The 27,557-nt window shown below is 50.3% G+C and overlaps 1 protein-coding gene across 4 annotated transcripts; it reads right to left on the reverse strand.

The window, feature by feature from the left end:
* Positions 1 to 507: 507 nt before the first annotated feature.
* On the reverse strand, positions 508 to 27,168 carry KIF18B (kinesin family member 18B). 4 transcript variants are annotated; one of them, XM_061144246.1, is made up of 17 exons: positions 27,033 to 27,139; positions 18,994 to 19,152; positions 17,642 to 17,968; positions 16,936 to 17,093; positions 16,519 to 16,623; positions 16,226 to 16,336; positions 15,948 to 16,145; positions 14,794 to 14,970; positions 14,108 to 14,182; positions 13,868 to 13,968; positions 13,071 to 13,230; positions 12,588 to 12,715; positions 9,209 to 9,414; positions 8,454 to 8,979; positions 7,462 to 7,551; positions 6,839 to 6,942; positions 5,358 to 6,603 (listed from the first exon to the last, which is right to left on the reverse strand). In XM_061144246.1, exons 3-17 carry the CDS (start codon positions 17,958 to 17,960, stop codon positions 6,497 to 6,499), a joined length of 2,565 nt encoding a protein of 854 aa, XP_061000229.1. In that variant the 5' UTR covers positions 17,961 to 17,968; positions 18,994 to 19,152; positions 27,033 to 27,139; the 3' UTR covers positions 5,358 to 6,496. The 4 variants fall into 4 exon arrangements, with proteins under 4 accessions (XP_061000231.1, XP_061000229.1, XP_061000230.1 ...); XM_061144248.1 differs by lacking the exons at positions 5,358 to 6,603; positions 18,994 to 19,152 and adding an exon at positions 508 to 4,688 and having other exon boundaries at positions 27,033 to 27,168; XM_061144247.1 differs by lacking the exons at positions 18,994 to 19,152; positions 27,033 to 27,139 and adding an exon at positions 26,710 to 26,951.
* Between the last annotated feature and the right edge of the window lie 389 nt (positions 27,169 to 27,557).

The following is a 27,557-nucleotide window of genomic DNA, read 5'->3' on the forward strand; positions in this document are numbered from 1 at the left end:
ACTCCTCTCTGTGGCTTGGAGTGGCTGTGCTTCCAGCTTGCCAGGCAAGTCACAGTGTGGCCTTCTCTCTTTGTTCAAATGTAATCTGGTTGAAATGAGTGCGAAGCTGTCCTGGAGGAAAAAGCTGTAATAGAGCAGAAAGGGCTTGTCAGGAACGCTCAGTAAACTGTTTTTGTGAAACACAGGCTTGTTTCAGCAGCAGCAGGTGAGGCCCCCCTCTTCACCCGCCTCAGCCACCTCACTGGGCCCCCGTCACCTGCCTGCATCCTCTCCCTCTGTCTTCAACCCCTATCTCTCCTTCAAACCCATCCCTACACTCAGCCCTTATCTATCTGATGTTCACACACAGAAGCAAAGAGGTGGTGGACAGATTTGGCCATGGTCGTTTGTCAAAACTTCATTAATTTTTATTTACATGCATTGTAGAAAAATCAGAAAATACAGATAAGCAGAACAAAAAAATTAATTAGCCATCATTTTGCCACCTGGAGATATAAACAGATTTTTTTTTTCTACACGTATAAATTCATTTTTAAAAAGTAGGCGCATGCTATACAAATTATTTTGTAATTTGCTTTTTTTCACTCGACAATATGTTGTGAACATCTTTTCATATCCATAAATATTTATCTCCATCATTATTTTAACAGTTGCATGGTTTTCTACCATGTGCATGAATATGCGTGACTGCTAAATTGCTTTAGCCGTGTCCGACTCTTTGTGACCCTATAGACTATAGCCTTCCAAGCTCCTCAGTCCATGGGATTCTCCAGGCAAGAATACTGGAGTGGGTAGCCATTCCCGTCTCCAGGGGATCTCCCCAAGCCAGGGATCAAACCCAGGTCTGTCTCCTGAATTGCAGGCAGGTTCTCCACTGTCTGAGCCACCGGGGAAGCCCATGCATGGATGTAACCAGGCCCTATCATTGCACAGTTCTGTCCCTTCTCTCTCTTTGTTCTAGATTACACTGTGATGCACATTTGCTCCAGGTAGACATAGCTCCCAGCCTCTACCTCTACTTGCCTCCTCCCAGTCTGGCTGAAGCCTCATTCTCCATGGCACCTCCTCTCCTGCTTCCCTAATCTGAAGCCTCGTCATCCAAAGCCTCAGACCAGTCCCTGGATGGCCTTCTGGACTGGACAGCAGAATGCTGCTGGCTCTGGGAAGAGGACACCTGGACACCCCTCCCCACAGCTTTCAGCCAAATCAGGTCCTATTTCAAGCTGAGTTGGGGACAATTCAAGCTGAGTTGGGGACAAGATGACCTCCCACTCACTATGCCCATCCTCTACATCAGAATCTTCCAGGATGACCTCCTGTCTACAGCCCAAGTACCTTCCGGGACAGATCAACCCTCCCCCTGGCCTCCACCCACACAGAAGGTGCCCAGTGGGTTCCAAATTTGCCAGCCTCCAATTCAAGGGGCTCTTTTGTCCCTCGACTGCTGCCCACTGACTCCCTGCTGCTCTCCCAGTGCCTGACACAGCATGGTGGTTGGCAAGCGTGAGTGGGATGGAGGGAACATGGGTCTCTGGCCAACCCCTTGCCAGAGTCCATCCACTCTGTGACCCATCCCTGAGGAAGGGAACTGAGTGACCACTAGATGGCAGTGCTGAGCTGCCCAGATCTGCGCGGCCTGGTGGCCATAGCTCTTTGGAGGCAGGAAGAAAGCTGGTCTCTGGCTTTCTAAAACCCAAAAGTGCGTCACCCAGAGGGGTCACTAGAATTGCCTCTGACTGCTATGGCAGCGCCCTCTAGGGGAGAGAGCAAGGCCACTCAGTAGCTGTGTGATTGTGGATGACTCAGGAACCTTCTCTGAGTCTCCGTTATCCACATCGGTATAATGAGGTCTAGACAAACTTACTTCCAAGGTAGTTGTAAGAAAAACTATCAGTGAAAGCTGGACACAGCAGGTGCTCAACAAATCCTGGCTTCCGTTTAATAACACCTACCAGGGGCTTCCCGGGTGGCGCTAGTGGTAAAGAACTCACCTGCCAATGCAGGAGGTACCTGAGACACGAGTTCAATCCCTGGGTTGGGAAGATCCCCTGGAGGAGGAAAAGGCAACCCACTCCAGTATTCTTGCCTGGAGAATCCCAGGACAGAGGAGCCCGGCAGGCTACAGTCCATGGGGTCGCAAAGAGCCAGACACGACTGAGTGACTTAGCACACATGCAACCAGGTGCTTTACCTGTCTCCATGTTAGCACATCTCTGATGGGGTGGGCCTGGACGGGTGGGAGCTGGGTCTTCTAGGGAAGCTGCCACATCCTGTCAACTCCACTGGGGTTGGGGCAGGGACAGCATGTGGGCAGGGGCACCCCACAAAGGGTCGTGTGGACAGGATGTGGGAGGAGGAGGCGGCCAGTCAAGAGAAGGTGGGAGTCAGCACTCTTCACCCCCAGACCACTAGTTGTTTATAGCTTTGGGTCTCCCAGGGAACATGTGAGAGTTAGGTCCCACTGTCCTAGCGGAGACTGAAGAGAGGCTGTTTCCCACCCTGCTTCCTCATCTCCCTGACTCCCCCAGTGGGCTCTATCCTTCCATCTTTGCCCTTTCCCAGCCCTTGTGGACTTGAGCCCCACAGTTCCATTGGCTTGAGAACCTCTTGGTGTGCAAACATCTCCCACGGGGATGGGTCTCTTCTACACTGGAACCTGAGGCTTCCCAAGGACAAGGCCCCCAGTAGATGGGGTCTTCCCAGTGCTAGATCTATGTCTTCATCAGACTGGGATGCATCTAAGGGTAGGGTCTGTCTCCCACTTCAGACTCAGGCAACCACAGACAGAAGCTGCCTCTCTCCTTGGGTGGGAGCTCTCTGATCAGAGGATCCATGGTTCACTGTCAGCTGGGAGCTTCTGGGGGCAGGCGATGTCCTTCTGTTGGAGGACAGCTGCTTGGGCCAGGGACAGTTCCTTCTCCCATCCTGAGCCTGTGCCCAGCCTGGCCCTGCAGGTTAGAAACATCCAACTCCTGTGGCTGCAGAAAGGTTCTCAGCTGAACACCTAGACTTCTTCCCCTTCTCTTCTCTGGTCCCTCAGCCTTCGGAGGCATTAGTTCATTCACCTTCACAGACCCAGGGGCCAGGCTGCTGCTTTGGGGTTAATAAGTTTGGGCCCTTCTCTGCCCCCATCTCCCCACCCAGCCAGGACCTGCTCCAGCCTGCCCCCCACCTCCCAGCCTCTAACTCTGAGACCAGCTCTTTAATTGCTTTTCCTGATCTTCTCTGCTCCATGCTCCCTTCCGTCTCCCTGGCTGACTGCGTCCCTTTGAGACGGTGAGAGGCGGAGACCATATGTGTCCCTGGAGGGAGGAGAGGGCTGGCGGGCAGCGTGTTATTTCCAATCCAGTGGTCTTCCAAATGGACAGGATGAGCTAAGAGGGCAGTGCTGCGGGCAAGCTGGGGAGAGCCCCAGGATGAGCTGGAAGATACAGCCATGGTCTCCAGGTTCCTGAGCAAGACTGGTTCCTTCCTACCCCCTCCCTCCCACAAATTCCATCCCAAGGCCTCCTGGTCCCTAGTCACAAAAAAACATGGAGAAGGAGAAGGCAGCCATGACCTAGATTCTATCTGGGAACCAGGATCCCCCAAACTTAGCCAAGAGCCAAAGGAACATTCTGGAGGAGTCTGAAGACCGATGAGGAGGGGTCTGGGAGGCAGGATGCCTGAGTTTAGCAGCTGCCAAAGAGGATCCCCATGCAGTGATGAAGTTCCCTGTGGGTCCCAAGCCAATGGCTGGGGGTGGGGAGGACCCAGTGGAAAAAGCCCAGTCCCTCCCTCCTGACAGGTCCCAACACTGATGGAGGTTTGAGTTGACAAGGACTCTATCCTGACATGTCTTGTTCTGTGTCTGCATTTCCTGGCACTGAGTCTGGGTCTTTGAACTGGGGCAGGAATTCGTGCCCTAGGGTGGGACCCAGTCCTGAGCTGCGGGGCCTGGGGTGGGTGTGAAGATCAGGGGAAGAGAAAACTTCTGAACTCCCTGAAGTAGAGCAAGCCCCCACTCCCCACCAAGGCTGAAGAGGTAGGCTGAAGCGGGAGGGGGCCTTAGGGCAGCGGATGGGGGAGCCATCGATTGCTGCCTCTCATGGATGGCTCTACGCGAGAACAATCCGATCTCAGAGTGTCATCACTGCCCACGGAGGTCAACTGGGAGCTGGCTGTCGGCTTGCTGCCTGCCCCCCTCCAGCCCCTGCCAGCTCCCTGAACCAGCCAGGCTGCCTCCTTCTGAGCTGGACACCTCAGCCCAACCCCCTGTGATTGAGGGCACGTGCTTAACTCCATTGTGGAGTCTTTGTACATTTAATGGGTCACCTGAGAGCACATTTTGCACCACAGAGCCACAAGTGTTTGCCTAGCGAATGGTTGGCTGCAGAACAACCTTGTCAAGAGTGACCCCTTCCCCTTGTCAACGGCCCCCAGCCCAAGTGACTTCCGCCTCCTGCAACAGAGCCTGTTGTGTGAAGCTTGCCCTCCTGGCCCTGGTTACCAGCTGCTTTGCTCTGTGCCCGTTGCGCCTCTGCACTTGCAGGGGTGATGGTGATGATCAAATGAGATAATGTGTGTGAAGGCCCCAGGAAATGGGGAAGTTATTCAATGTCGATCCAACCATCAGGAAGCGAGGCCTCCTGAGGTCAAGGCGTCATGCCACGCTGCTGGGGGCTCCAGATGTGAGGCAGTGACTGCTTCTGTGGGAATCAAGGCACACAGGGGGAAAAAACTCATTAAGACTAATTGGAGAGGAGGAAATCCCCGGCTTGCAGAAAGAAATGATGTCTGCTCACTTCTAAAGGGAAGCAGCTCGTTGTCATGCATAGATCTAACCAGACCCCGGTCTGAGTCCTGAAGCTGCCACTTGCCATCTAACTCCGGGCACGTTTTGTTAACCTTTCTGTCCATTTCCTCATTATACCGTGTAAGGTCGTGAAGTTGTGAGCTGTCTGCAGCCAGTAGGAATGCAGGGTACCCCTTTGCATGCTCCGCTCCTCCAAAAAGGCATGGAAACTGAGCGGGGAGGGGTGCCCCAGGTAGAAGGGGAGGAGGCACCCCCAGAGCAGTTTGAAATTAGCGGCATTATTTACACACTACTCACAAAGTGCTAAATGCCTTTAACATGTTTGTTTTCAGAAGCAATTTAAACACAAGATTCCTGTAATTTTGTTTACGCTATTCATTCATGCAGTCAGCCGCGTCTTCCTGGGGAGACTAGGTAAACTTGGGTTGAACTGTCGCAATCCGAATAAGTAGAGAGGAGAGCCACAAATGACATGGGGAGTGGACTTTTGGAGCTGGAGGGAGGAGGACTGTGGTGGGTTCAAGCAGGTGGGGGCTCAGCCTGGAGTCTTACTAAGACCTGGGGTCCACTGAGACGCTCTCCCTGACGGTGGAACTCCGGGCAACCCACACCCAGGTTGTAGGAGGATAGAACGAGCCTTCAAGTACGATCACATCTTCACTCACTAAGAGAGACCTTTAGTAGAGGGTGGTGCTGCAGAATAAGGGGCAGGTCCCACCAGGAAGGATGCTAAAGGAGGCAGAGGGGGGATTTTGTTATACTCAGACGCTTCTTTAAAAAAATTTAAAAAAAGATTGTTTCGGGACTTCTCTGGTAGTTTAGCGGTTAAGACTGCGTTGCCACTGCAGTGGGGCAAGGGTTCGATCCCTGGTCGGGGAACTAACATCCCACATCTCCCTAGGCCACACAGCCAAAAAAGAGTTTCTTGAGACCTTAAAGAGTCAGAAGAGGTTGTTGTTCTAGCTAGGTATACAGAGAGGAAAACACATCAAGGATGGAGATGGTTTATTGATCATTATAATAAAAATATATATATCCACCAATATATATGTGTGTGTGTATATGCAGAAATAAAGGATTGGAGGATATAAACCCAAGTATTAATAACTCTTACATCGAGGTGGTAGCATTAAGGTTTACACTTCTTCTTACACTGAGTGTGTATCCTGTTTACAATAGGGTAAAAATGATTAACTCTTTTTATTTGGAAATCAAGTCACCATTATCGGCATCATCGTCGGGGCTGGGCTCTTGGCTGGGGGGATGGGGCTGAAGAGGCCTTTCTCTCAAAAGCCAGAAAGAGCCAAGCTGGGACTCTCCCCCATCTGCTCCGCTTCCCATGCTGACCCCTCCTCCACTGCACAGAGCCCTGTGTTAGATGGGGGGTTGGGGGGTGGGGGAAGGAGGGTAGGAAACAAAGCCCCCCATAGCTAGCTTCCTGCCTGGAGGGCATTATAAACTAGGGGGGGATGATGACAGCACCCTTTAAAATAGCAACACGTTAACACTCACAAATGAATATATACACGCTGAGAAGCTGAGTGTAACAAGAGATTAATAAAGAGGGCGAGTAGCAGAATGAACGGCTGGGGGAGGACTGTTAATAAAGGAAGAGGGTGTTGGCGTTAATTGCTCTGAGCCAGGAAGGCAGGTCAGGGCTCCTGATGCAGGCGGCTCCAGGGACCAAGAGGGGCCAGGCGGTCAGGACACCTTGACGGAGCAGCTCCCAGCTGACAGCGCTCCCTTAACCCCCATCAGTTCCTTCTGGCTCTTCTGGTTTCCAGGGTAGTGAGGACTGGAGGGGGGCTCTGCAGGCCAGTTGGATGAGGGGAGGTCGGGAGGAAGGAGAAAATGAGGCTACATCCCACCATTCCCTTCCCCCACCCCAAAACCCACATCTCCCCTCCTACCAGGGTCCCTGAGATGCTTGGAAGGACCCTAGGCCCTCCTCTCGCCCGGGTCTCGGCCCACCCTGCCCCCTCCTACTTCTTGTCTCCATCTGCCACTGTGGCCCAGACCATCCTGCCCCCAAATGCCAGTCACCTGGGATTGCCAGGGGCCCAGCTGGCCTCTTCAGGGTGGTGCTGGGAAGGCGAGCGATGCGGCTGCGGCCCCGGGCGACTCCCAGTGAGCGGGAGACAGCAGAACTGCAGCGGGGAAGGAAGGAAGCAAGAAAGAAGGGTGGGAAGGTCACAGCCAGGTCTGTGGACTAGGAGGGGCAGGGATGGGGGGATGGGTGGTGGTGAGAGCTAGACATCGAGCCTTGGGAGCAGGGGGAGACTGAGCATCAGAAGGAAGGGGAGCTGAGTGGGGTTTGGGAGGGAAGTAGAGGTGGGGAGTGGGCAGTCCACTGCCTGGGTTATCCAGTGAACACTCCACGTCTCCCTCGTGGGGAGGGGGCCTGCAGCCTTTACCAAAGGAGGGAGATACCCACCTCTAGTATAATCCCGTAATAGCAGGAACCTGGGACCCTCAGTCAGACAGTCAGATGCTGGCCCTGCTCACAAGACCCCCCCACACTACTGGCTCCCAGGGGTACACACATACACACACACACACACACACACACACACACACACGTGCAGGGCCTGTAGTTTGCCTGGGCATCTGCTGCCCCGGTAAAAGCTCCTTCTCTGCCCCCACCCCACACATCCCCCCAACCTCACCTCACAGCACGCCTCTTCTTGCGGGCTGAGGTCCCAGGGAAAGAAGATGCTGGCTTGGGGCCCTTCATGGTGAACAGGGGCATGGGGCCGCTGGGGAGGGAGGGAGACAAAGAGATCAGAAGGGAACCAGAAATGGGTGCCAGCCACTCCCCCCTCCGGCGCCCGGGCTGGCAGGGCCGGGAGGGTGGACAGGATGACCTCTGAGGTTTCTTCCTCCTAGGAGGCGGATTCCTCTCCCTGCCTCACTCGGCCTCGGCTGACAGCTGAGTGACAGCCCTGTTCTGGGAGAACATCCAGGTGTCAGTTTGTGGCGTGTCCGGGGAACTGGAGTTCAGACAGTTTCACCCTTCCACCTGCCTGGCTCTGAGCTTGTTACCAAGAGGGGGGTTCGGGCTGTGGGAGGGATGGGGGAGTGGGCAGCCTGCCACCCTTGGCCTCCCGAGTCCAGGTTAGTCTGCAGCCTGTTTGCGGTCCTGAGCTGGCCGCTGCTCCTCCGCCCTGCTATGCGGGCAGAGGGTGAGGGGTAGAGCAGCTTTCCACAGGAAAATGCTGAATAAAGTTTTCTCAGGATCCCCCTCCCTTTCCAGTTCCAGATGCTGGGCTGGATCTGGGGTGAAGGGTTGGAAACGCGTATTTCTCAGAGGAACACAGAACTCAGGCCAGGCCTGAGTGATGCAGAAAAACAGAGTGGGGTGGGCACCAGGGTTAGTTCCTACTCCCTGCTGGCAGGGGGCTTCTGAGCTACTGTGGGTCCGTCACAAACCAGCACAGAGCTGGCGGCTCTGAAGTATAGACAAGGCAGGACCCCCAAGAGAAGCCATGCCTCGACAGAAACTCATCCTCTGCTCCCCTGGGCCTGGATGCTGGTCAGACCCAAGGGAGAGAGACGTAGAGTCAAGTCCAAGAGCGGACTGTCTCCTCTTCCCTTTGGCAGCACCTCTGGCCCTCGCTAACCCCTTAGCCCCTTTTGGGAGGCTGGAAGGGAGACTCACCTGGGGATGAAGGGCTGATCCAGCCTGTTCAGCTCCTGGGGCACACTGTCCCAGCCAATGCATTCGTGGAAGCCCAACTTTGCAAGGGGCTCCTCGGAGAGGTCAAAGGTGGCGTTGAGGTCCCGAGAGGGCAGGGGCAGAGGAGTGGAGCAGTTCTGCAGAGCGGAAGGGCCCAGGGGCACCCGGCTTTTGATGACGGTGGCTGGGCAGAAGCGAGGAGATGGGCAGGGGGAGGGGGCCCTCTTCCCCGTGGGGGTGCTGGGCCCACATGGAAGCCGAGCCTCAGGCAGGGTCCCCCTCCTCAGGCAGGGCAGGAGGGACTGGCGCTGGCGCTTGGTCCCCAGTTTTGGGGCTGGGGGGCTGTCTGGCTCCGAGGGGCTCGGTCTCCTCCTCTTCTTCTCTGTGGCCTCCCGAGATGCCCGGGGAGGAGTGCAGTCTGGCCTGGGTGGGACCCCCAGAGTGTGTGCGAGTCCACTCAGTTGCCTTGCCATGGTCCAAGTCACGGGGCCCGAGTATCCTGCAGACTCTGGGCAGAGAGGAGGAGGGTGTGGAGAGGGATCAGGGGTTGAAGGGAGGAGAGATTCTAGAATCTGGGGAGACACGAGACAGGCAGGAGTGCCTGACTCCTCAGGTCTGAGTGACTCCTGGGCCTCTCTCTGCAGATGCCCGTGATCCCAGAGGTCCAGCCTCCCACCAAACCATGTATCTGAGGCTCTGGCCTTGGCAGAAGGAGGCAGAGCAGGGCTGAGACTCACTTGACTCTGAACGCAGGTCTTGAGCCAGAGGTGCCTTCCTGGCTGGGCCAGCCTCCCCAGAAGCCTCCCCTCCAGGCTCAGCGTTTTCCTCTCGCACCAGCTGCTGCAGCGTCTCAAACTCTGCGATCATGTCGGGGGTCAGGAGGTTGGCTGCTTGGAGCAGGGAATACTGGCGCTGGGCCAGGCACAGCACCCTCAGGGCCAACCTGGAAGAGAGGCAAGGGGGTCCCCGCCCCGCCTCAGCACACGTGCACTGGACCCCTTCTGCCTTGACGGGACTGCCTGGCCAGCCTCATCACCCTCCCAGTTGTGCTGAAGACCAAGGCTGGCGGAGATGACCGTGGGTCATGGTGGGAGCTTCACTCACTAAATATGTGCCCTGACAAAGACAGTGCTCAGGAAGGAGGGGAAGGGCACTAAGTGGCCTCAGAATGTCTGAGTTTCCTCTCAGCTCTGCCACCTGCGAGTGCTGTGGTCTTGAGTAAGTCCATTTCCCAGGGACCATGAGAGGTCGCAGGGAAGAGGCCGGCTCAAGCCAGACCAACAGCTCAAATTCCGGCTCCAACACTTCCCAGCTGTGTGACCTTGGATCACCTCGCACCCTCAGTGTCCACATTCCTAAAATGAGGATAACACACGCAGCTACCTCATAGGATTGCTGGGAAGATGAAATGGCTTATTTTTAAAATTTTTGGTCATGCCTGGAGGCTTGCGGGATCCTAGTTCCCTGACCAGGGATTGAACCTCGGGCCCTCAGCAGTGAAAATTTAGAGTCCCAACCATTGGACTCCAGCGAAGTCCCCAAGTGGGTTATTTTGGATATAAAACATTTAATGAGTACTTGGTACATACTCAGCACTATAAGGTTAGCTAATTATTATATTCTGTAATAATAATAATCATGCCATCTACCTCATTAGGATAAGAGGAGAATTAAATAAGACAGGCCATGTTGATCTTGGTTCTGAGGAGACCCTCAAAAATGCATTCAGCCTGCACTTTCTATTCAACAACTGGGATCCTGAAAGAGTGTGTGTGTATTAATATGTACTTCGCATGCACTGAGGGGCTATTTAAAGGAAATTATGAGGGTAATGTGATTATTGATGTTGTAAATTTAGATTCTAATAAAGCAAATTTTCTTTCTGCGAGGCACACCTATGATAAAAGAATAAACACAATTATCTCGGTGGGGATTATTCATGGCCAATCATTCATCCTTGGGTAGCACTACCTGCCTGGGCATCTCTGAGCCCCCTCCTCTGCCCTCAGTGTGTGCACAGGGAGCCCAAACTCATTTTATAAAGCAGCCTCCAGGCCCCTTTGAAAGAAGGCAGGATATAAATTAAAAAGGACACCGCAGAAACTCATTCTATATCTGCCTGAGCCACAAATTATATGAAAATAAGACAACTGAGAAAAGTGGGCATCTGGGGACAAATGCTCTGACTTGGCTGTCAGATGACCCAGGTCTGACTCTGTCCCTCTCGTCCTGTAGCCCCGGCAAATGGGGAGTTGGTCTATATCACGAGTTTTCAATTTAGGTTTCAAGAAATCCATCAGAGGACATTTTTAATGGAACAGCTCTGCTTTATCTGTTCTACATATTAGACCTCAGGATAAGATTTCATTTGAAGACAGGGCTTTGCCGCTAAAAAAAATTCTGAAAAACCACTGAACTGGAAAATCTAAAATCTACTCAGTGTCCCGGTGGTCTAAGATTCTAAATTCTAAAGTCAAAGTGAAATTATTTTCGATTATCTGGTTGTTAGGGTGTTCCCAAGTATCAGGGGCTGCGGATCTAGAATGTTCTGCAACCCCTGATACTTTGGGTCTTCCATCACTTTTATTAGTATCTGTTATGAGCTCTGCTTCCCTGGTGGCTCAGTGGTAAAGAACCCGCCTGCCAACGGAGGAGACACACGTTGGATCCTTGGGTCGGGAAGATCTCCTGGAGAAGGAAATGGTAATCCACTCCAGTATCCCTGCCTGGGAAATCCCATGGACAGAGGAGCCTGGTGGGCTACAGTCCATGGGGGAGCAAGAGTCAGACACGACTTAGCGACTAAACAACATTATTAGCTCTGGACTGTGATGCCCAAATCGTAGCCAAGGTTGAAGCCACTTGTCAGAAACCACAAAATCAGAGGCAAAGCAGAAACGAGAACCCTGGAGGCCAGGAGACCCCGAGTCATCAGTGGCAGCCCGTGGTTGTTCCCTGAGGGCCCAGGGGGCATCCCGCCAGTCCATTCCTGCCACTCCTAGGCCCTGGGGAGTCGGCAGCAGGAGACAGATAATAAGCCACTGATTATTCAGGCTGCAGCATTTTTGCTGAGTCGGGAACAGACACTCCTCAACAAGAAATAAAATTAAACAGGCCCTTCTGTCCAGAAGCTTTAAATACACAGCCTAGCGTGAGGCGTGCTGTGGAGGGAGGTGTTGGGTTGGCAGCAGCAAAGCTAAGTAGCAGAGGATTTATGTTCTGGGGGCCAAGGAAGAAAATACTAGCAGCACCTCTCTATTAAGCACAGAAAGAATGGTCCAAAAGCCATTTCTCTCTGGGTTTGTATTTACTTCTGAGGAGAAATAGCCTCAGTCAATCTGTCGATGAGACAGACGACGAACACCTGACTCAGGAAGGCTCTCCCATCCTCAGTGGCCGCCCAGCTTCTCTTGGCTGAGCACGGGCAGCTTGGCCCTTAGACTGGAAAGCATAGCTCCAGCCCCAGGCAGCCCTGCCCTACCTTGGCATCCGCCAGCTGTCTGCATGGAATTTGGTGTTTTGCTTCCCTCTTGTCAAACTGCCAGCTACACAGAGTAATAAATAGAGAGGCTGCTACATAAACAGAGTAGGCGATAATATCAAATTGTTGACAGCAGGTATGGGACAATTGGATGACAAAAGACTTGCTTCTTGGACTTCCCTGGTGTGGTGGTTAAGAATCCGTCTGCCAATGCAGGGGACACGGGGTTTGATCCCTGATCTAGGAAGATCTCACGTGCCTTGAAGCAACTAAGCATGTGCACCACAAGTGCTGAGCCTGCTCTTGAGAGCCCATGAGCCACAACAAGAGAAGCCTCTGCAATGAAGAATATTCACTGCTTGCCACAACTGGAGAAAACCCATGTGCAGCAATGGGCAGCTGAAAAAAAAAAGACTTGCCTCTTTAACTAAAACACAAACAGAGCTTCTATGATATGCTTGGCACCACTTCTCCTTACAGGGAGAATTCCAGGGTCAGAGAAGGCTGGCAGGCTACAGTCTGTGGGGTGGCAAAGAGTTGGACATGACTGAGCAACTTTCACTTTTCTCCTTCCAGGGTGCCTGGACCCATCACCTCCTGCCTCAGAGCCTGGAGAGGAGCAAGAAAATACCTACTGCTTAGAATGATCCCTGTCCAGGTTTGGTGGTGGGAGGTGGTCCACGACTGGCTTGGGCTGCATGGTCAGGTCAGGGGACCTGGGCGATGGGCATCTGAGGTTCTGTTCCGGCACTTGGGTTGGAATCTAGAGAGGAAGAGCGTCACAGGTAGAGAGCCCAGGGCAGCCTCCCTCGTTTTACCTGCATAGCTCCTGAAACCCACCCATCCTCCGAGAGCGGGAATGACAGCTCCCGGAACCACCTGGTCCTAGAAGGGTCCTTCTCTCTCCCAGTTCATGTCCTCCCTCCCTCCTCCCCTTCTGGAAACACAGGCTCCCTGCTTTCAGACACAACGGATCTGACTAGTTCTTCCTGCACAGAATCTGAAAGTCTCTGGATGACTGAGATATAAGCCATCCAAGCAGAGAAGCCAGGGCTGAAGGGACCCAAGAGTTGGGGGAGAGGATTTTCTTCCAATATTCCACCAGCTCCAAGCCCTACCTCCTTGGCCAGGCCTTCGTCCTTGTCCTCCAGGGGCTGCTCCCTATGTGAGGAGTTCCCATCCATGACCTTCTCCCCTGGGGCCTCTGACCCCAGGCTCTCCTCTTGAAGGACTGCTGACCCTGGCTGGAGCTCTGGGGTGCAGGGCTGGCTGGGGAGGCTAAGGAGGAAAGGAGAGGTTTGCGAGATGTGAAGCAGGGGCAGGTGGGAACAGCAGGGAGGGGCAGGCTCTCTGTGGCTTCAGGTGGTAGAGTCTGTAAGGGGTTGGATGCTCAGGTAACAGGTGGGTAGTAGCTGAGGGTGAAGAAGGAGTCAAGGATTTTCTGGTTTAGAAAAAAAAGACGTGCGGGCACGTTAAGTCACTTCAGTCATGTCCAGCTCTTTGCGACCCCATGGACTGTAGCCCGCCAGGTTCCTCTGTCCATGGGATCCTCCAGGCAGGAATACTGGAGTGGGTTGCCATGCCCTCCTCCAGGAGATCGTCCCAACCCAGGGATCGAATCTGCTTCTCTTACATCTCCTGCATTGGCAGGCAGGTTCTTTACCACTAGTGCCACCTGGGAAGCCCAGAAAACAATGACGTCCACCCCTTGAACACACCTTCTTGTGAATAGCAGATGCTGCTTATATGGACTGGGGTGTGATTTACTCCTCCAGCACAGAACATTCTAGGTGACAATCAGAGTGCTGAGCACTGAACGAGAATTCCTAACCCCAGGTGCCAGAACAGAATCGAGGAATCCTAGCCCTCCACAGGCTGGGGTAAGGATGGGGCAGGATAGGGTGGCAGAACTCACGGCTGATGTGGAGGGCCTGGCCTGGGGGACCGTGGAGGGTCGTGCGGTGGGGCCTGGGCTCCTGCCTCATACACCTGGAGCTTCTCCCTCAGGGCGGCCACCTGGAACAAAGCGGCCCAACCCCTCAGAGCCCCGGCTGGGTGCAGGGTGGTGGCAGAGCACCCTGGTGACACCCCAGTGCTCCTGACCTGCCCCCCGAGTGCCCTGCCCCCCAGCCGAGCTCCCCAGGCGGCTCCTCACCTCAGCCTGGAGCTGCTGGCAGACGGTGGCGTACTGGCTGATGTGACAGTCCAGGCTGATCACGTTGCTCTTCAGCTGAGGTGGGGACACAGGAGAGACATCTGTTTGTTTATTCAAAGCAGCTTTTGGCAACTACTTCCAACGGCCAGACACTGCTAGGCACCTCACTCACACCCCGGCTGCTCACCCTCAGGACTGAGGAAATGGGGAGGCCAGGGGCTCACGTAACACAGCAGGAGGAGAGCTTGCATTTGACCCCAAGACCCCGGGCTCCCTGACCCGTACGCTCTCCTCAGCCCAGGGGCTTTGCAGCAGTGGATCTGGGAGGCCCAGGGCTCCCTGGGGGAGGCAGGGGAAACTGGGCAACTCTGCTTCTATCTGCATTATACGTTGTTTTACCAAAAATAAGGGCCTGCTGCTAAAAACAAATCTGACAAAGATCACTGGCTGACACTCGGCCACTCCCTTCTGTTGCCTTCCTCTTGAGATAATTCAGCTGCAGCCATCCCAGTGCTGTGGTATTTGAAGGATGAAGACTGGGTCACCTCTCCTTTGGGCCTTGTGGGAATGCTCGCTCCACGTACTGGAGGAAGCCGGTGGGTCCTGTCCCCTCCTCCTCCCAGTCTGGGGGCTCCCCAACACCCCTACACCCCCACCCCAGGCTGGCTGTCCCGGCTGGCACGCACCGAGAGTTTGATCTCCTTGGCCCGGTCGGCATATTTGAGGGTGTTGTAGGTGTCCTCATAGGTCAGGCTGGAGGGGCTGATGGCAGCGATCATCACGGTTCGGCAGTTGCCCCCGATGGAGTCCTTGAGGAGGCGGGTCAGCTTGCTGTCCCGGTACGGCACGTGAGACTTTCGGCCCTGGGGACAGTGGGTGGGCGTGGAGTGAGTGTCTAGACTAGACAGACCCAGGCTGGGACTCAGTAGCTTTGGGGTTCTTTGGGGGTATTTTTATATATATATTTATTTATTTATTTGGCTGCCCTGGGTCTTGGTTGTGGCATGTGGGATTTAGTTTCCTGACCAGGGATGGAACCCAGGTCCCCTGCATTGTGAGCGTGGAGTCTTAGCCACTGAACTTCCAGGGAAGTCCCCATTTTTGCTTTTGTTTTGTTTTTTTTTCTGACTAAGCTGCTGGGCTTGCAAGATCTTAGTTCTCCAACTAGGGATTGAACCCGGGCCACTACAGTTAAGGAAAGTTATGACCAACCGAGACAGCATATTAAAAAGCAGAGACATTACTTTGCCAACAAAGGTCCGTCTAGTCAAGGCTATGGTTTTTCCAGTGGGCATGTTTGGATGTGAGAGTTGGACTGTGAAGAAAGCTGAGAGCCAAAAAATTGATGCTTCTGAACTGTGGTGTTGGAGAAGACTCTTGAGAGTCCCTTGGACTGCAAGGAGATCCAACCAATCCATCCTAAAGGAGATCAGTCCTGGGTGTTCATTGGAAGGACTGATGCTGAAGCTGAAACTCCAATACTTTGGCCACCTCATGTGAAGAGTTGACTCATTGGAAAAGACCCTGATGCTGGCAGGGATTGGGGGCAGGAGGAGAAGGGGATGACAGAGGATGAGATGGCTGGATGGCATCACTGACTCGGTGGACATGAGTTTGAGTAAGCTCCGGGAGTTGGCGGTGGACAGGGAGGCCTGGCATGCTGCGATTCATGGGGTCGCAAAGAGTCAGACACGACTGAGCGACTGAACACTACAGTGAAAGCACCGAGTTCTAACCACTGGACCACCAGGGAATTTTGACCCAGGGATAGAGTGAGGGACCCTCGTCCTTGGCACTGGGCTGTTGCCCTGGGGAGGAGCCTGGCTCTGTGCGGCTTTACCTTTGCGTCCGCCAGGGCGTTGAGGACGTTGATGAGGGCCAGCAGCGAGCGGTTGATATTGGCTCCCTCCCGCAGCCGCTCCCCTTTGGCGTGGGTGCTAGATGCTCGCTCTGAGCCCGCCAGGTCAATGAGGCTCATCTTGGCCACGCGAAGGGCCTGGGTCAGACCTGGGATCCGGTCCTGCTGCTTCACGAAGATCTGGGGGCAGATGGCCGGGGTGAGGGGGTGCTGGCCACCAGGAGTCCAGACTCAGGTCCTGGCCTGTGGCCCCTGCTCACCTGGAAGATGGCATGGGAGCGGGAGGATGTAGCGTTGGCGTCTGTGGGGTGCTGCGTGCGGTTACGGTTCCCCCGGGTCAGCATGCCCAGCAGCTGCTCAGCTGAGGTCGGCTGCAGAGGAGACATGAGGGGAGGGGGCTGTAGTCTCTCCAACCAGGCCTTTTCCCCAACAGAAGGGCTGCTCTTCGGAACCAATGCCACCCTGATAGGATCCAGGACGTCCCCAAACTGCCTGGTGAGGAGATCCTGGACGACCAGTGGGGCTGCCCATCCCACCTAAGCCCAAGTCTTACCTGGTGGAAGGAAAGTCCTTGTACCACCACCCCTTTGTCGGGGTCCTCACGGATGGCTAGGGGCCCCTTGGGCTCCAGGAGGTCGTGGATCTGCTCATTGTACACCTGAGAAAGGAAGCCAGGGAGGGGCGTGGTGGAAAGGCTGTCTCTCCCCTAGGGGGCTGGGGGAGGGCAGAGCTCCTGGGCCAGAGACAATGACAAGACAAGCTTGGTGAGTGGCCCTTGTGAGATGACGTTCCGTGACGAGTAGGGTCAGTTCATGCGCAGTCTCTTGGAGCTGTGTCCGCCCTCTGGGCCCCCGTCTTCCCACTTCCTACTACCCTCTGCCCCTCCGGCCTACTCCACCCCACTCCCTCTTCAGGTGGTTGTGAGAATGAGGGATGAGGCTGCCCCGTCCTGGGGCACCAAGAGCCATACCTCCAGGTAGCTGATGAGCACCTCGAATCTCTTCTCCTCCCGGCAGGCCTCGAGTCTTCTGTACAGCTCCATGGTGGTCAGGTACATGATGCCAGGGTCCCCCTCTCTTCCCAGCATGGTGTGTGTCTTCCCGGCCCCGGTGGCCCCATAGGCAAACACTAGAGAGGACAGAGTCGGGAGCGGGGTGGTGAGCGGGCTCCCCCGGTACATTTTCATCCGGTCCGCCCCTCCTTCCTCCTCAAACCCCTTTCCTTCCTTCCTTCTGTATGCACAGTTGCACTGCTCCCACTCACCCGCAGCCCCCCGTTCCCAGCTGTTCAGTTCTCCATGTCCACACCTGGTCCCCCTGTAGGCCTCTGGACTTGAGGGCATGGGGGTCTCCACCATGGGTGGAAGCTCGTCCCTTCCTCGGAGCACCTTCTCCAGCCTGGGTAGCTTCCTCTATGGAAGGCCCACAGTTCTTTCGCTCACTTAATGGAGCTCAGTTGACAAGCACCTACTTGCAAGTGTGATTTTGTGACGTGTCTTCTCCCCGCTCTAGACTGTAAGCATCCAGAGCGCAGGATCCTTGTCTGTCTGACCTGTTGTATCCCAGGGCCCAGCAGAGTGGCCCCCACACAGGAGAAGACTGAGTGAGGGGCCCACAGAGAAGGCAGGGCCAGAGCCTTTCTCATCTGGTACCCAGTGGGAAGGGAGGCCGGCTCACCTGAGCAGTTGTAGCCCTGGAGGAAGCTGTCCAGGATGCTGTGGGTGGTGTGCTGGAACACGTCCTGTTGGGTGGCCGTCTCACCGAAGACCCGGTCAAAGACAAATGTCAGGTCTTTGCCCTTCTTCTTGGGGCCATCTTGGCCACTGCCCCATTTCAGGCCAAGGAAGCCCCCATCGGGCTCCTCAGGGTCGAACACCAGCACCCGCTCATCGACCACCTGAACCACAGGCCGCCGCTGACTCTCCAGCTCCTTCGGAGTGGGGGGCCGCAGCCGCACCACGACCCGCAACATGCTGTCCTCCACCGCCATCACCATGGCAACACCTGGGCAGAGAGGCGATGGAGATGAGGACCAATCTGACTCAGGCCTGACAGGGTATCCCTCAGTCTAGTATTCAGGGGTCTTCTCCCACCTCCTCTACAGCTCATCTCCGTTTTATACCTCGAGAGAATAAAAATATTGACGCCAGCACCAATTACTAACAAATATCTTTCTTCTTCCCTGGTAGCTCAGCTGGTAAAGAATCCGCCTGCAATGCAGGAGACCCCAGTTTGATTTCTGGGTAGGGAAGATTCCCCTGGAGAAGGGATAGGCTACCCACTCCAGTATTCCTGGGCTTCCCTGGTGACTCAGACGGTAAAGAATCCGTCTGCAAAGTGGGAGACTTGGGTTCGATCCCTGGGTTGGGAAGATCCCCTGGAGGAGGGTGTAGAAACTCCAGTGTTCTTGCCTGGAGAATCTCCATGGACAGAGGAGCCTGGCGGGTTGCAGTCTATGGGGTCACAAAGAGTCAGACACGACTGAGTGACTAAGAACAGCACAGCACATCTCTTTTTCTCTTGAAATACCACGTTTGCCATATCCAAGTGACTGTATTGGTGGGCCCTCTATTATGTTCCACTAATCTGTCTATTCCTGTGCTAACACCATAGTTCCTTTTAAAAGGAACACCATTCCTTTAAAAAAGCTTTTTTTATTCGTTTATTTGACCACAGTGGGTCTTGGTTGTGATATTCGGGATATAGTTTCCCTGACCTGGAGTCGAACCCAGCCACCCACAATGGGAACATCGAGTACCCACCATTGACCACCAGGGAAGTCCCCACAGTTGCTTCTTATCCAGCAAGGCAAAACCTAATCCTACCCCCAGATTACTTTTTCATGATTTTCTTGGCTATTTTCAATCATTTTTTTTCTATTTGACTTTAAGAATATCTTTATCAATTCCATCTCCATCTCAGAACCAATTCCTCCTCAAAAAACCCAGTTGGGATTACAATTGGAATTAATATTAAATTTACATATTTATTTTATATTAGATGTTTTCATATAAGAACATAGCTATTACCTTTTGATTTGTTCAGGTATTTTTTGTAGATTCAGATATTTTCCGTCATATTTTTTTTAATGTCATTGTTCTTTTAATATAATTCCCAAGTACTTTATGGACTTAATTGCTATTATGAATGGAATATCTTCCCCAATCTCCATTTCCAGGTGGTAAACACTAGTAGGGAAAAACATGATTGATTTTTACATATTTGCCTTTTACCTACAATCCTCAAGCTCTCTTATTAATTCCAACTGTTTTCTTATTAGAGCTTATTGAGTTTTCTAAGTACACAATAGTATATCAGAAAATAAGTTTTTTTACCCTTTCTTCTCCATGATTATAATAATTATTATAATAATAATAAATAAATTCATTTATTGTCTATTGCATTCCCTTGAGTTAAATGATAACAATGATAATAGGGACCCCTGTCGTGTTTTGATCTTAAAGGATCTTGATCTTTACTGCCTCACTATTTAGATATTAGTTTTTGACTTTTAGACAAATAGGTCATTATCATATTAGTAATTTCATCTGTTCTTATTTTTACTCAGAGTTGTTATCAGGAATATCTAGAACTTTATCTCATGTTCCTTCAGCGTCTCCTGATACGATTATATGTTTTTTTTCTCCTTTATTTTGTTAGTGTGGTAAATTACTTGATATTATTCTTGGCATCAAATCAATGAAGTATTCTTTTTTTTTAAATATTTGTTTTTATTTATTTATTTGGCTGCGTCAGGTCTTAGTTGCAGCATGCAGGATCTTCCATCTTCATTTTGGCATGTGGGATTTTTAGTTGCGGCATGCAAACTATTTAGCCGCATGTGGGATCTAGTTACCTGACCAGAGATTGAACCTGAGCCACCTGCATTGGGAACATAGAGCCTTAGCCACTGGACCACCAGGGAAGTACCCCAACCAAGCATTCCTGAAGAAATATCCTTCTCTGGCCATACTTGAAATTTCCAATTTTCAAATGGTCAAATATGTCAACCTCTTCTTTTGTCATTTTTATGTCACATATAAGAAGACAGTCCTTCCCCAAAGCAATAAACACATTTTAAAAATATTTCTAATACTTTTCCTTTCTTACATTTCGGTCTTTATCCAGATGGAATTTATTTTTGTGTGTGCGAATGGTATGAGAATATTTCTAAATATCTTTTCTTTCCAAATGGCAAGGAATTATCTCAAGATCATTTATTAAACAGTGCATTCATTCTCCACTAATTTAAATGCCACATTTAACATAACTAAATTCTCATATAAACATGAACTTGTTTCTGGATTTCCCATTCTGTTCTCCTTTTCCAGTAACTCACTGTTGTAATTATTGTGGTTCTTACCACCTTACTGTTCTTTTTCTTGGCCATTCTTGGGCAGCTTATCTTTATATGATTTTAGAGTCAGCTTATGAAGTTCTATGAAAAATCCTGCTAAAATTTTAATTGGGATTATTTTGAATTTATAGATTAATATGAGAATTAGCACCTTTACAATATGAAGTCTCCCCTATAGGAATATCGTATCTCTTTTCATCATTCACAACTTTATAATCTTTAGTAAAATTTTATTATTTTCCTCACATAAGTTCTGTAAATTTCTTGATAGATTTACAAATAGTTACTGTACAGTCTTTGCTATATTGGAAATAGGCTCTTTTTAAAATTACATTTTCTAATTCATTTTGCCAGAATGAAGGAAAGCTACCGATTTCTGTATGCGGATCTTGTATATGCGGATCTTGTATCTGGCCACCTTGTTGAACTCCCTTATGAGTTCTATTAGATTGTCATTGATTCTCTTAGGTTTTTCAATTAAATGATGATAAGTCTGCAAATAATGACAGTTACTTTCTATTTTTAGCTCTTCTATATTTAGTTCCCCACCCTCCACTACCCATTAGGAATGGGTGCTAAATTTTATGGAATGCTTTTTTGGCACTTGCTAAGATGATCACACAGTGTTTCTCCTTTAGTCTGTTAGTGTAGAGGGTGACATGCATAGATTTCCTAATGTTGCCCTGGTAGTCATGCCAAAAGCTTATTTATGTATTCCCTCTTGAATTCCCCTCAGACCTTTCTGTGTGCTTTTTTCATTTCTCCTTCAAGCCAGCCTACCAAGGGTCGAGATGGAATTTCTGGAATGCAGGAATCACAGATATTCCTGGAAAAGTTCAGCTCAAGTCTAGGAATATATTAATAGGGATGAGAAACAGTGGGGGGGCTGTTCGAAGTCGGGGGGATAGGAATAGATGAATGCTTTCCCAGGAAAGACTAGGTTCTGCCAACGGGTCACCATTACCAAGGTCATTCAGCCAAGAAACGTGGGATTTCTACCTAATACTCCAGCAAACAACTCATGTTTTCCTTGGGGGAAGAGGCAGAACTGAGTTGATTTCAAACCCTTGTCCTTCACCTCTAAACTTCCCAACTTCTTCCCCACACAGAACAGAGATGTCAACCAATGATTATCTTTTTGAGTCTAATTAATTCTAGTCCTATCTCAGCCATCAGGCCATCACAATAATAAACATAATAGGTAAGTGTCCATTCTGTCTGTTCTAGACGCCTTACACATTTCATCTCCTTTTGACTCTGTTGCAACCCCACAAGATAGGTACTATTATTATTATTATTTATCTATTTTTTACTTTTGGGCCACACCTGGCAGCATGAGGCATCTTTGTTTCCAGACCAGGGGATCAAAACCTCGCCTCCTGCAGTGCAAGCAGAGAGTCTTAACTGCTGAACTGCCAGGCAAGTCCTAATAGATACTATTCTCATAGTCATTTTTCAAGGACAAAAGTGAGACAGAAAGGGTTAAGAAACTTGCCCAAGATCCCAGTGGTATTGAGTGATGAATCCCGGTTCCAACCCAGGCATTCTGGCCATAGAGCCTGCTACACTGCCTCATAATGACATTATATACTACGCTCTCATGCTCACATTGTTGTTAACAGTCCCTTATGTTTGTATAATAATTATAATCCCTTTCGTGTAACTAGCATTATGCCTTCTGCAAACACTTTCAGATAAATGGACTGGACCTAATTTTCCACACTCAGAATGCCTGTTTCCTATTCTCACATTCCCACCTCCAGGGAGCTTCACTTTTTTTTTGTTTCACCACACAGCTTGCAGGATCTTAGTACCCTGACTAGGGATGGAACCTTGGCCCTTGGCAGGTGAAAGAATGGAGTCCTAACCACTGGACTGCCAGGGAATTCCTAGGAACCCTACTCCTGTGACCAGGCAAGTGAAGGAAGAGGGTGCCTGGTCCCACTGTCCAAGTCTACACTGGCTGCCTTAAGGCCAGTCCCAGCTCCGTGGAGAGGGTATTAGCTGAGGAGGAAGCACAGAGCAGCGTCACATTCAAAGCAGGAAATTAAAAAGGGCACTGGCAGCAGCGTGCGCCTAACCTTTACAGTTCTCTCCTCTCCGCCTCCTGAGGGCCAGAGAGGCAGACTGCCTAATGAGATGTTTTCCTTCTTACAGAGAAAGTGCTGGGGGCGTGGGGTAGGAGGAGGGTGACACTGGCATGGCTGCAGTCAGGACACCTGGGTCCTGGTCTCTGCTTTGGTCTCTGACTGCTGGGGAGGTCTTTCCACCAGCCACACCTCGTGGATGTCACATCAGCTTCCCCCTTTGAGAGCTGGAGAGAACAGCTACTGATCTGCGCCTGCCCCAGGGGGATGGGAGATTAATGAGAGAACGTTTGTTAAGTTTGCTTTGATCCTCAGTTGGAAAGAGCATTTCAGCCCAAAGTACAAGGGAGATGATTCTTTAATAAGATCTTCAGGGTTCTGAGCGAGCCACAGTCACGTCCTGTTTCTAACCCGGGGCAGCTCATTAAAACCCGAAGGCTAGTTTGCTGCCAAGCTGGGGCTGGGAAGCCAAGATTCAGTTGTTTTCAGGGTAGCTTCCTCTGCCTACTACCATAGGGACGGATAGAACAAACAAACCCATGCTCCTCAGAAGCCCCTGAAGAAGAATGCTTGAGGACTTGAGGGGGTCTGCCTGCAGACATTGGGAGCTCAGAAGGCAGGTGCCTAACCTTGGGTGTTGTACTTTTTATAGCAGTTGTTGTGGCTCCCTTCATTGCTCTTTCACAACTCTAACAGTGTTTCTTGTCCTTAAACTCCAAGAGATTAGTACCCTCTGCTGATGTAGTCTGTGCACCCCCAGATAACTTGGAACCAAATCCAGAACACAGTAGTTACTGTGTAATATTTGTCCTATGAATGAATAAAGGCCAGAAAAAGCAGGCTGAAGCCAAAAGCCTAGAAATAATTACGATTATATAATAGCTAACATTTATTGAGCACTTACTGTGTGTCAGGCACTATGCTGAGTGCTTTACAAGTGTTTCATTTAACTTTCACAAGAATCTCATTCTGTAGTTATTGATACAGTTGTTACATCCCTGCTCTACAAAGCAAGCCGAGGCTCAGGAAGAACATTGTCACATGGGTGGTAAGTGGCAAGGCCAGAACTTGACTTTGTCCTGTCATCAGAGGCACTGCTCTTCATCCAAGGCTGTTCTGCCCTCTATCTGGGCTTTTGCAGGTCCTATTTCCCCTCACCTTAGTAACCATGGAAAAACGTCCAAAGATGACTGATTCTTTCTATGGGTGGTAGTGCAGAGATAGCACTGTGTTCTTTTGTTTTTTTAAATAGACAAAACTGTAACTAAGGACAGTTTTGTTTATTGTTTTCTAATCATTTTTTATTCTTACTGTCTTGCAGGCTAGGACATTTATTTTTCTTGTCTAGCTAGGACCTTGGGTACAATTTTGAAAGCAGCAATAGGGGCTTCCCTGGTGGCTCAGTGGTAAAGAATCCACCTGGCAAAGCAGGAGACACGGGTTCGATCCCTGGTCCGGGAAGATCCCACATGCTGCAGAGCAACTAAGCCCTCGTGCCTGTACTATTGAGCCTGTGCCCTAGAGCCTGGGAGCCACAACTATAGAATGCATGTGCTGCAACTACTGAAGCCCTTGAGCCCTAGAGACTGTGCTTTGCAATAAGACAAGCCACCGCACCGCAACCAGAGAGTAGCCCCTGCTTGCCACAACTAGAGAAAAGCCTGCACAGCAAAGAAGACCCAGCACAGCCAAAAGTAAATAAATAAATACAATTATACAGACTGAAAAAAAAAAAAAGAAAGCAGCAATAGTGAGCAGTCTGGTCTCTTTCCTGATTTTATAGGCAATGTTCCTATTATTTCACTTTTTTGTTGGTTTAAGGAGATTTGCCTCTATTTCTGAAGCGAAGTGAAATGAACATCTCTCAGTCATGTCCGACTCTTTGCGACCCCATGGACTATACAGTCCATGGAATTCTCTAGGCCAGAATACTGGAGTGGGTAGCCATTCCCTTCTCCAGGGGATCTTCCCAACACAGGGATCGAACCCAGGTCTCCTGCATTGCAGGCAGATTCTTTACCAGCTGAGCCACAAGGGAAACCCAAGAAAACTGGAGTGAGTAGCCTGTCCCTTCTCTAGCGGATCTTCCCAACCCAGGAATCGAACCAGGGTCTCCTGCATTGCAGGTGTAATCTTTACCAACTGAGCTATCAGGGAAGCCTGCCTCTAGTTCCAGCTTACCATTAAAAAAAAACATAAATGGTTATTGACTTATACTTTTGTACCTAATGAATTTTTTTTCTTTTATCTGTAAATATGTAAATTGTATGAATAGATCTTCTAGCACTGAACTATTCTCCCATCCCTGTGATAAATCCAATATGATCATAATATATTTTTAATACATTGTTGGCTTCGGATTACTAATATTTTATTTCAGATTTTTACGATTACATTTATAAAAGAGAATGACTTGAAATTTTCTTTGCCTCATTTTTGGTATAACAAAATAGACTGGAAATGTTTTCTATTTTTTTAGAGAGAGCTTCTACATGTTTAGATGCCTGTATATTTCTGGTGGAATTTGGTGGGGTTTTTTGATGTGTTTGAAGGTAGGTGGCGCTAGTGGTAAAGAACCCACCTGCCAGCTTAGGTTAGAGGTAAACAGCCAGTTGGATCCCTGGGTGGGGAAGATCTCTTGGAGAAGGGAATGGCAATCCACTCCAGTATTCTTGCCTGGAGAATCCCATGGAGAGAGGAGCCTGGCGAGCTACAGTTCATAGGGTCGCACAGAGTCGGACACGACTGAAGTGACTTAGCACCGCACGGCATGGCACAGAAGGTAGTTTTTAAACTAATTAAATTTCTTCTGTAGTCCTAGGTTTGTTGAAAATTTTCATAGCTTCTTGAATCAGTTTTGGTGAGTTGTTTTTCTTAGAAATTTGCCCAAAAGCATCATCAAAAACGGTTCCCATTGAAGTCTTTCTCTTTTAATCTTTGAGTAACCAAAGTTATGTCCCTATTTTAATTCCTAAGGTCATTTTTTTCATGTTTCTCTTCTTTAGTCTTAATATTACCAGAGGTCTGGCTTTTTTAATTAGTCTTTTCAAAGATACAGTTCTTGGCTAAGTTAATCATCTCTATTATATAGTAAAATTCTATTTCATTAATTTTTGCCCTTAACTCGTTTTATTTTCTACACTTTTATTCTGTTGTTCTGTTCTATCTTATTAAAACTGGATATTTGCCTCACTTTGAGCTTGAAAAAGAAAATGTTCTAATATAAGCATTTAAGACTATAAATTTACCTCTAAGTGTTCTTTAACTGCATCACCCAAGTTTTATAAATAGCATTATCACTGTTTCATGCTAGTTATTTTTAATTACAATAATGATATCCTATTTGACCGAGTCATTAAAAAAAATTTTTTTAATCCAACTGTGGGTTTATTCTTTTTTCTTTTGTATCTTAAGCTTAACTGCTTGTGGAAATAGAATATGGTTTGTACAGTATTCTGAAAACTCTTTAGATTCACTTTGTGGCCAGATAGAGACAATTTTTATAAAGACCTCTAAATATATGCTACTTGCATACTCTTTTCTTAAAAAAAAAAATGGAGCTAGGCTGGATAACAAATATAAAGAGCAACAAATTGAGACACTTTAAAATCTCTCTGAGGGTGGAAGAATTCAATCATGAAATAGGCAGAGAAGGACTGGATATGTTGGTAGTTGTTTGAAGCATGGAATTTGGTGACCAGAAAGGATAGTGATGAGACTGGAGAAAGCAGGGTAACATCCAGGAGAAGCTTATACAGAAAAATGTTATGGATGTTCTCCTCAGAGCTAAGCTTAATTTCTCTGCTTCCTAACCTGTAAAATATAAGTATCTTTGCCATTGGTTTGTTGTGAGGATTAAATGAGTTAACCCAAACCTGGTAAGTCAATAAATGTTAGCCAACATAACCAGAATTGATATGACCTACTGGCATTTCCCCCTGATACCAGAAGAACCACAGTCTGAAGTTAAAACAAACAAACAAAAAAACCTATTTCCCATGACAGACCAAGCTTATGTTTTCCGTGTCACTTCAGTACCTTAAAGAGTCAAAGCTAAGAGAAAGGGCATCCTAGAAACAACAGCAGAACGCCTGGTGTTCTGTCATGCGGACGTTCTTTCACCCCTTCCTTTATTCAATCAAATATTTACTAGGTGCCCCAGTAACTAAGTTACGGCCCCTGGCACAGCTCTGCAAACAGTTCTGCATAGATGTACAGCGAGGGTCTTAGCTACTCCATACAGATGTGCAGAGTCCCACGTCTCCAGTCCTAGCGCGCGGGAGGACCCAATTCTTCCTTACGTGTGAGTAAGAAGACCTTTCCTAGAGCGGATGTACAGAGTGCTGGGCGGAGGTGCAGACATGCGGACCCCAGTCAAGATCCCGTACAAATAAGCAGAGGGTCCAGATCTCCCGTGCAGGCATCGAAGGAAGCGACTTCTCCCCGCAGCGCCCCACGCAGTGTTCGGAGAGGACCACCCAGGACCTGATTGGTCTTCAGGCTGCACCTCCGTGTACAGCACAGAGGCCCGGCTCCAGCTTCCGCCGCCGCCAGCAGCTCGGTCGGCGCGTCCACCTGAGCGCAGGAGCCCGCGGAACCGGCTCAGCAGTGGGCCAGTGCTTACCCTTCGTCGGTTCTCCGTCGCTGGTGTCGCCGCTCGCTGCAGGGTCCCACCGCAGCAGACCGGAAACCCGGACCACCGGAGATCGCCCCCTCCCCAAGTACCCCACCCGCGCCAACCTCCGGCCCGCGCCGCGTGTTCAAATTAGCCGGGTCTGCTCTTTCGCGCTTCCCATTGGTCGCCGCCCGGATCGCTGATTGGCTGTTTCCTAAGAAAAAAAGTACAGCTCGGCGGCGGCGACCGTTGTCCACAATGCGCTTGCGCACTTCGCCTTCCTGCTTGCTGGAGGTTAGAGGCTGAGTGCCTGAGGCTGGACCTGTCGGAAGGAGCAGCAGAAATCAGCATGAGGTAGGGGCACCTAGGGGGCCAGTTACGGCCTGTCTCAGTTGCCCCTGGGACTGAGTTCGTCACCAAATGCAGCAGCCAGAAGTCAAACACGTTTTCAAACCTACATTTTCTGTGGTCTAAGTCGGCGTCCACTTATCCAAAAAGGGATTTTCAGTTGCTCTCCAGGGTTTCTTCTCTTCC

The sequence above is a fragment of the Dama dama genome, chromosome 5 (assembly GCF_033118175.1).
Source record: "Dama dama isolate Ldn47 chromosome 5, ASM3311817v1, whole genome shotgun sequence".
Classification (NCBI taxonomy): domain Eukaryota; kingdom Metazoa; phylum Chordata; class Mammalia; order Artiodactyla; family Cervidae; genus Dama; species Dama dama.

What these genes read in the sequence shown, in the direction of transcription:
- KIF18B (XM_061144246.1), bottom strand. Translation starts at nt 17,960, where the DNA reads ATGGTGATGGCGGTGGAGGACAGCATGTTGCGGGTCGTGGTGCGGCTG. An exon ending in ACGAAGGCCTGGCCAAGGAG is followed by an intron (nt 12,716 to 13,070) that starts GTAGGGCTTGGA and finishes CTTCCTCTCTAG; the next exon opens with ATTCCAACCCAAGTGCCGGA. An exon ending in TGGGCCCCTGGCAATCCCAG is followed by an intron (nt 6,604 to 6,838) that starts GTGACTGGCATT and finishes ACTGGCCTGCAG; the next exon opens with AGCCCCCCTCCAGTCCTCAC.